At 34.8% G+C, this 9,208-nt stretch overlaps 1 protein-coding gene across 1 annotated transcript in view; it reads right to left on the bottom strand.

Annotated features, from left to right (window-relative positions):
* Positions 1–2,564: 2,564 nt before the first annotated feature.
* The window catches only part of casp (Fas associated factor casp), a 32,399-nt gene continuing 25,755 nt past the window's right edge, over positions 2,565–9,208 (bottom strand). The window contains exons 15-16 of the mRNA XM_071598694.1: positions 7,620–7,697; positions 2,565–2,880 (exon numbers count right to left, since the gene is read on the bottom strand). Of these exons, the coding sequence (XP_071454795.1) occupies positions 2,800–2,880; positions 7,620–7,697 (159 nt within the window). The 3' untranslated portion in view covers positions 2,565–2,799. The remainder of the gene's footprint in view (positions 2,881–7,619; positions 7,698–9,208) is intronic.

The following is a 9,208-nucleotide window of genomic DNA, read 5'->3' as shown; positions in this document are numbered from 1 at the left end:
ACGGCAACTGAGACCCTCGATATGATCAAGCAGGCTTATGGGGATACTGCCTTAAGCCGTTCCACAGTATTTGAGTGGCACAAGTTGTTTAAAGAGGGTAGGGAGCTCGTTGAAGACGACCATCGCTCCGGACGGCCGTCGACGGCAAGAACCGACACCAATGTGGACAGAGTGAGGACACTGCTGAACACAGACCGACGCTTAACCAGTGACGAAATTGCAGAGCAGTTGGGTCTGTCTCCATCCAACGTCCAATGCATTATTTCACAGGATTTGGCCATGCGCAAGGTGTGCGCCAAGATGGTGCCGAAAATTCTGAGTGTCGACCGACAGGCAACGCGTGTACGCATTTCCGAAGAAGTGTTAGCCAATTTGCACCGAGATGAAAATTGTTTGTATGTGATAACTGGTGATGAAACATGGGTTTTTCAATATGACCCCGAAACGAAAAGACAATCCGCGGAATGGCACACTTCCGCGTCCACACGTCCAAAAAAGGCTCGCATGAGCAAATCAAAAATCAAAACGATGTTGATTGCGTTTTTCGACCGTCATGGAGTGGTTCACAAGGGGTTTGTCCCACCAGAGGAGACTGTGAATGCAAACTTTTACGTGCAGGTGCTCACCCGCCTCCGAGAACGCGTGAAAAGAGTCTGACCGGCCATCGCAAACAGCTGGGTGCTTCATCATGACAACGCGCCGTGCCATGGCACGCTCGTCGTCAGACAGCTCCAAGCCAAAAACGGGTTGCCACACCGGCCCTATTCTCCCGATCTGGCATCACCGGACTTCTTCTTCTTCCCCCTGATGAAAAGACAGCTCAAGGGATGACGTTTTGACTCGATAAAGGCCGTTCAAGAGGCTTAGACGAGGGTCATCAACGGCATCTCCAAAGAAAATTTCCAGCGGGCGTACGGGGAATGGGAGCAACGTTATACTAAGAGTGTAGCAGCTCAAGGAGCATACTTTGAAGATTATTAAGTCGATGTAAGTATATCGTCAATAAAATTCTTGTAAAAAATCAGTCCTACCACTTTTGGGTGCGACCCTGTACTTCTGAGTAATGGCCAAAGTCTTCCAAACCAGAATTCATCTGGATTTTCTAGGGGACGATTCAATTTATTTTTCACAAAAATCAGTTTTTAAAGCATGATAAAATTTATTTGCAATTCAAAGACAAACATTGAATGCTCTATAAGTGACAATTCTGGATCTGAAAGGGGTAATTATATCATGCAGATAAGCAATGCAATTATGGATTAAAGCAAAGCTTTCTATTAGCTTTCTCTCTTTATCCATCAGCACCCAAAACTCTCCACAATGAGGCAACTGTGTATAAATGATGTTGAGGCAGGGAGAACACCATAAATTTTAGCAAAGATATTCTTGGTTTTAATGTAAATATGAATTTTTAAACAAAACTGTCACAACCAGCAAGGAAGAAACTGGAACATATTTCCCAGGATTTTTTTTACTAACAGTATTTAATAGGTAATAGTGTTTTTGATAAACCCAGGACTTTTGTGCCCTGCTTAGCAACACTAAATATCCTTAAACCACATACCACAACAAACAATTATCTTGACTATGACCTTTTCAGCTCCCCAAGATGTTCTAAGTATCCACAATTGAATGCAGAGTACAGGCAAAATACGCCTAATACAGAGCAGAAATCCTGAAACATTATATGGCCAAAAGCCCTCAATAATCAAGTTTTGGAAACTGAACAATACTACATATCGTAACAAATTTTTCCCTCTTTTAAAAAAATTTTATTTAACAGCTTGTAATTAAACTAATCCTGTTTAACTAAATTAAATTTACAAGGTCTATTCAAAAAGTATTCCGACCTTTGTGTTGTGCCTGATTAATTATTTTAATGACAGATTGATTCTCCCAGCAAAGTAAAGAAATGCTCACTTTTCTGCTCAGATGTGCTTTTTATTTTTTTTTACCTTTACATTCTATAGTAAACCTACATTTTGAAAGGGAAAAGCAAATGCTTTATTTTATGGATAGATTGTATCGTCTACTTAATTGCTTTAGTGTGATAATGATGACTGCAAATATGACAGACAAAATAACATTTTGTTGCACTTCCTTAATAATGCTACGCAAAGATTAGATTTATAGAATCAAAACCTGGATACATATAATCACACATCCTTGAGTTTAGGGCAATATAGATCATCTGAATAAATAGCACAGTGGAAAAATGAAATCATCTACCACTGCTGTGGTAGTGGAAATGTGGCGATGACAAACTACACACTTCCATTCTTCAAGGCAAAATTCCTAAGAATTCAGGAAGAAGTACTGACTGAAGCTCCTGAAATGGGCTTGGTAAGGAATTGACTCAACATGGGAGGTAGGAGTAATATTTGAAAAGAAGTAAAAATTGTTTTGGTTTCTCTTAATGTCATGACTTCGGCTATGATACTATAATGGCAGCATTAACATGAGAAAGAGGGCAGGTCATCAATTAATCTCAAAAGAAATTATGGAGTTTTGAGGTAAACCAATTTTCAGTACATAATAAAGAGATTTATTAATATTAACCATGTACAATTTTACTTAAATAATTTTTAAGAGAATCAGCTCAAAGGCAAATCAATTTTAAATGAGATTCACATTTTGTCTTAATGACTACTATTTCAATAAAAGGAACGCTAATTTTATCTTATCTTTATGAGGTTATACTTAATAAGACATTATGTACAATATTAACACAATTGGATTTTGCAAAAAATTTAATCAATATATTAAATCAAGAAAACATGCAAATTTCTATCTTAAGAATTATCGTTCTTCTAAGATCACAGTTTCTTGTGGGTACAGATTAAGCTCCTGAAGTGTACATTCCTTGTCCTTTTCAGTCAGCTGTAAAACACAATTGGGCTTATAAATTTCTTATTCACTGTCACAAACAAAATATTAATATGCAAAGAAACCTTACTCTCACATCACAGAAACTTCCAGAGTAGTTGTAAACATAATGAAATCATAAGCTGTACACAGATAATAAATAGTAATGCAGATAACAAGCACCACTTTAAATATGCAAAAAATCTCTTAAAATTCCATTTGTACAACAAAATACAATCTATGTATACTATGTATCATTAATTTATATCAATTAAAAAAATGAAAAGAAATGAGTGGAAGAATCTAGAATCTCATTTCAAGTGCAAATAGGTGCCTCGATGATTATAACAGAAGAATTGTAAACAAACGCAGAGACCTTTAAGGTACAAGAACTTGAAAAGAAAATCCAGTCCTTAGAAAATTAAAAGAATAAAATCTTAAATATAATCATGATTGCATCCTGACTCAATCTAGTAACAAAGAAAGCTCGGGCAAGATACAGAGGGTGAATTAAATATAAGAGGGTAAGTCAATAAATAACTCGCAAAACTGGACAGAGGCAATAATTATCGAAGTAAATTCCTGATATTTATATCACTTTTCTAGATGTTCACCCGGTACATTCAGACACTCATCCCATCTTTTTACAAGTTCTTGATTGAAAAAAGCATGTTATAGGGGTTAACATGGATCTATCAAAAGCCTTTGATTCTGTAAAATCTAGCATTCTTTTAACTAAACTAGAACATTATGGTATCAGGGGAGTAGCTCATCATTGGCTTACATCTTTTTTGGAAAATAGGAAACAGTATGTAGAAATTGTTGGAAAAAATGGTGCTACCTACAATTCAAAAATGAAAACTATTAAATATGGTGTTCCACAAGGTTCTGTATTAGGGCCTTTACTTTTCCTGGTGTATGTGAACGACATTGAAAAAGCTATAATCTCTCCAGAGAATAATAACGTTGTGCTCTATGCAGATGACATAAGTCTAATAGCAGGTCATACTAAATCATCTCAATTAGAAATAGACATGTATGCTATGGCGAATTCAGTCGCTCAATGGCTGCATGTAAATAATTTACAACTAAATGCAAGAAAAACAGTTTACTTGTTATTTAGTAATAGAGACCTTCAGTCAAATATTTCAGTAGAAATAGAAAATCAATTGATCTCTGAGTTAGAACATACCACTTTATTGGGTTTAGAAATAGACAACAAGTTAAGCTGGAGGTTTCAAATGGAAAAATGTAGTAAAAAATTATGTTCAGCCCTATTCCTTTTAAAAAATCTTGCCAACTATTGTAATACAGAAGTATTAATCCCAGTATATCATGGTATATTTGAGTCCATAGCTCGATATGGCATTGTCTGCTGGGGGAGTTCAGCACATGGAAACATCAATAGAATACTCACACTTCAAAAACGTGCGTTAAGGGTTATATTTAAACTAAATGCAAGAAAATCCTGCAGGGAGTATTTCAAATGTCACAAAATCATGACCATTCCCAGTATATATATGTATAATGTGATATTGTATGCCTGCACGAAAACACCTTCACTGATCAGAAATAGGGACGTTCACAAGTACGACACCAGGGGCAAGGAAAATCTTCATAATGGCCATTGCAGAGTAGCAGTACTAAAAAAAACCCCAGAAGTTTCAGGAAGACTACTGTTTAATCGGCTTCCTGAAGAGTTAAAACGAATACTCCCCCAAGAAAATAAATTCAAAAAAATGTTAAAACATTTCTTTTTAAATAATGTTTTTTATAGCGTCCAAGAGTACACAGAAAGAGCCAATGTAGGAAATTCAACTTTTTTAAATCCTTAATACTCATATATGTCATGTACATTATTATTCCTAAGAACCTGTATACAATTGATGTAATTGAATTTTTGACAAAGCCCATACAATTATGTATTGTTCTATGGCGAATAAAACTATCTATCTATCTATCTATCATTTCCTGCAGCAAGGAGGTCTTTTGTTTGCTGTTGGAGCCAACGAGTAACCTTAAGGGCCTACGGCATCATCTCTTCCACAACGTTGGCCACCCAAATGACTTTTTAGGGGCCTGAACTGGTGAAAATCTCTGGGGGCTAAGTTGGAACTGTTCGGTAGCCAAGCCTTCCCAATGAAGTGTTCGTAACATTTTCTGAGTTCATCTGGCTGATGTTTGCGACTTATTTATTGACCTGCCCTCGTAAATTCTGAAGAGGGAAGGAATAACAACTTGTTTAAAACCTGTGCACCTGAATTAGCGAAAGAGGAAAGAGGTCAAGGGGTTATTACGGTTAGTAATTAGCAATGGACTATCCATAAAGTTGCGAGACATAGCGGCCTATTATCTCCAATGTAGTTCAATGTCAAAGTGGAATGCAGCGATACAAATCATGAGTAATCAGTGTGGTCTGTAGAGCCGTAAAATGAAAGTAGGCAACATTGAATGTTATGGAATAGGTAATGAACTAGGGTAATTTGAAAATCACCCATATGTGATATGCAGAAAGAATTTGAAAGAAATGGTCTCACTCAATATTTACAAGTATTCTTTATGCATACAGTTCTGACCAAGTTTTGGGTAGACAACCATAGATAAATAAACCACACTGTTGGTTACACCATTGTGCTGAAGGAGAAAACTGAAACATTGATCTGTGCTTTTCAGGGATTCTTGAAACGTGAGAGTTCATATGCAACTGTTGATATGCATATTTTACAAAGTTTACTTTCTGTTCCTGTACTTGCATTTCGTTAAGGAGAGCAAAAAGTGAAACACATAAGAAGCACGGCAACCATTTGAGTAGTGATTATTTATCCAGTGAAGAGCTTTCAGACAGACAGCTGCTGACATTCTCATGCTGTTCCTCAAAGTTAAGAGGAAGTAAAGCAATGCTCCTGGAGAGATTTCCCAGGCCGTGGAAGGGCATGTGTCCATCATTAACCAACATGAGTCCTACTTTCAGCATCCCAACAGAGAATTGTAATGATAAAAATTAAAGCAAAGAGTTCAAGAAATCTTCATGCAACATGAGTAAAATTGAGAATGTTAATGATAATGAACAAGTGTATTCTAAAGTGTTCCTAGTTTGATGTATCTCCCGGGAACAGATGGGTTCCAATGAAATATCAATTGATGGGTTCAAATATTTATTTTTTGAGGTCCATTATTGCTATCAATTTGGCATGCCCTGTACTGTAGTTTTTAATTCAAACACAGGAGTAAAATGAGAAAAATAATGCAAACCATTGAAAAAAGTTCAAAGGCAATTATTTCGCTAACATAATATTCCATTCCAAAAAGAACAAAATTGAAGACTACAGCATGTTTTATAGAAAAACCTTTCCATTTGCCAACACTTTTATTAACACTTAAAAGTAATTCATAATTCTCTAAACAACTGCCATTTGAACATCCCCTGTAACACTTATTTATGGTGGCTACAAGGTTGGATTTAGATGTATCAAATTTAGAATAAACTCATATTTTAAAAAGCAACCATCAAATTATGCCCTAGTCAACTCAAAAGCCTATATTTTCATAACTGAACATATTATTAGGCACTGTAGCCCATTATTAACAAAACAAGAAGGAAATCTGGATGGAAAGATGGAGACTAAGAATATAATGAGGCAAGGCATGACACTTGTGAATTCATAGGACTCAACAAATAAAAGAAGAAAAATCATGCCCTGGTTCGCTGACAGCAATACTAATGCACTGTTGTTGTCAAACGCCAACACTCAAGTTGTGCATCACAGAAAAGATATCAAATATTTCAAATAAATCAGGATAAAATAAGTGCAAATGCTTCAATAATGACCTATATCAAGTCTTCCTTACTACTGCATTAAATAAAATTTATTCAAATAACCAATTCATATTTAAGAATTTATTTGTAGTGTGTAAAATAATAACACCCGAGTAATAAATACTATGATTTCTGGAAGGACAAACAACTGCAGGTATGGTTCAAACACAGGCTAGATTTTGTTTCCATGGGCCAATAACATTTATGCACCAATAATTATTTTACAAATCCAGTTCATTTCACCTTAAAATTACAGTGAATACAATTTTTTCCCCACTGCCTATACATACTATAATTATGAATTCCCAAGAATACTAAATCCAAAAACTGACAAAAATATTTAAGACGATGACATAATGTAAGCTTTCGACCACCAAATTCAAAATTTACTGTTTATTTACACCTCATTATTTTGAAATTCAACTTATAAAAAAATTGACGAAATAAATGCATCTTATAAATTAGTACCATTCCATATTTAGGCGGTAAAAATTTAAGATTATTTCATCATTCCCCTAAAATATGACTTATATTTCCATAGTATGTGACCAACCAATGATATTTCCTGCACTTGCATGAAATTGACTTCCGCAATCCCAAGCATGAGAGCTATCTTTCTATTTATGCATTTGCCTTAGGTAGTAAACTTCACGTGAAATATTTTTGCTAACTTGACAGTGAACCCTTCACGAATACCATTTTTGACAAAAACTAATTTTGCAGAGAGCACTGCCACTTTCATGCATGCGCTTGACATGCTTGTATTAAAATGTATTTCAACTCACTACATAAATACCATTTTGTAAAAACCTTTTAAATGTATAAACAGTGTGATTTGATTCAAGCTGTTTTGACTACCTAGTTCATTAAGTTCATTGCTATGTTTCATTAAAACTTACACTAAGATACTTGTAACAAAGCAGTTAAAATTACTTACGTCTCTCCGAGGCCAGCTAGTGAGAACCTTATAATCTGTTTGTGGATATCCGAGAACTACAAGGTAATCCATTAAAACCTGTGAAAAGGTTCACAAATGGTCAACATTAAAAAAAGCACTTAATACTAAACCCATCTAAAGCCACTTTAATAAGTGATTCCCAGCATCTATGCAATGACAGAATATGCTTCTTGTGTCCATTAATAATTCATAAGCGAATTATCAATTTCCTATTATTACCCACTTGTTCAACTGCAAACAAGAGAAATAAATTGTACTCACAAAATGTGATTAACCACAACACTCATATAACTTTACTAAGAACCTCTTAACATGTGATCATAGAAAATGTGATAATTTTTAAAGGCATCTTCAAAAGAAAAAAGTATTGAGGCCATACATCTAACTCCATTCACATTGTGACAAGGGGAAATGGCATAGGTAAAAATATTCTCCAAATTGCAGCTCCAGCGTTAAAAGGGTATTAAAATATGTAGGTACTTGAGGAACCATATAACTGAATCATAAAAAGAAAACATCCACTTAATGACTTTTAATTGCTTATCAGAGTTTTCTGCCAGTGATTCATGAAAAATATTTAACAAATCATTATTTTTTGACACAAAATAATTGTGATCATTCCAGCATATAATTTCTTTTACTGAATGCACGAGATATGTTCAAAAAGTAACAGGTATTTTGTAATTTCGCTAAGTGGGTAGTGCATGGCATAGTGCTTCATGAGTTCTTGCCCTTAGGTCAAATGATCAATAAAGAATATTACTTATAAGTAAAATGCCGTTTGCATGATGCAATACAAAAAAAATATCCATATTTGTGGTTAAACAATTCATTGCTTTTGCACAACAATAATCCACCGGCTCACAATTAACAGCTTGTTCATGAATTTTTGGCAAAAAAAACACTGAAATGATGTCCCTACCTCCATATTCACCAGACAAGGTTGGTGCGACTTTTTTCTGTTCTCAGAAATAAAGAGAACCTTAAAGGGTCATCATTTTACTAGCATATATGAGAGTAAAAATGCATCACGGAGAGAGCAAAAGCTACACCAAAGTGTTTCGAGGATTGGAATAAAAGCTGACATAAGTATATAATATTCAATGGGAACTACTTTGAAGGAGGGGACAACATTGATATAGACTAACAAATAACATTCTTTCCAAATAATTAAAATACCTGTTATTTATTGAACACACCTCCCATGGCATCCTCTTAATTTAACAATTACAATCATTTGAACCATTCTGAGGGCAGGTGATAATTCATTCATTACTGTGCTATAAGATGTGATAATGACAGTGCTCATGTAAAAATATTTACTAAATTATTCTCTTTTGCACCACATGTATTCTGCATGATAAAAAAACATAAACGAAGCAAACAGTAATCTATTAATTTTAATTTGATGTATTTCTATAACTGCTATATGGATTGCAGTCTATTCTTCAAGACAAGATACACTTAACCTTTTAGCATTAACTACTTTTATGGCACTAAGGAATTTTCTCAAATACTCTAATAGAATCAAGAGAATGAATAAGATTTCACAGCGTGAATCTCTATGG

Source organism: Hetaerina americana, unplaced genomic scaffold (assembly GCF_022747635.1).
Source record: "Hetaerina americana unplaced genomic scaffold, ioHetAmer1.1.p SCAF_10, whole genome shotgun sequence".
NCBI classification, from domain to species: Eukaryota; Metazoa; Arthropoda; class Insecta; order Odonata; family Calopterygidae; genus Hetaerina; species Hetaerina americana.
The sequence above is the reverse complement of the archived record's forward strand: the minus strand, read 5'-3'. Positions and strand labels throughout refer to the sequence as shown.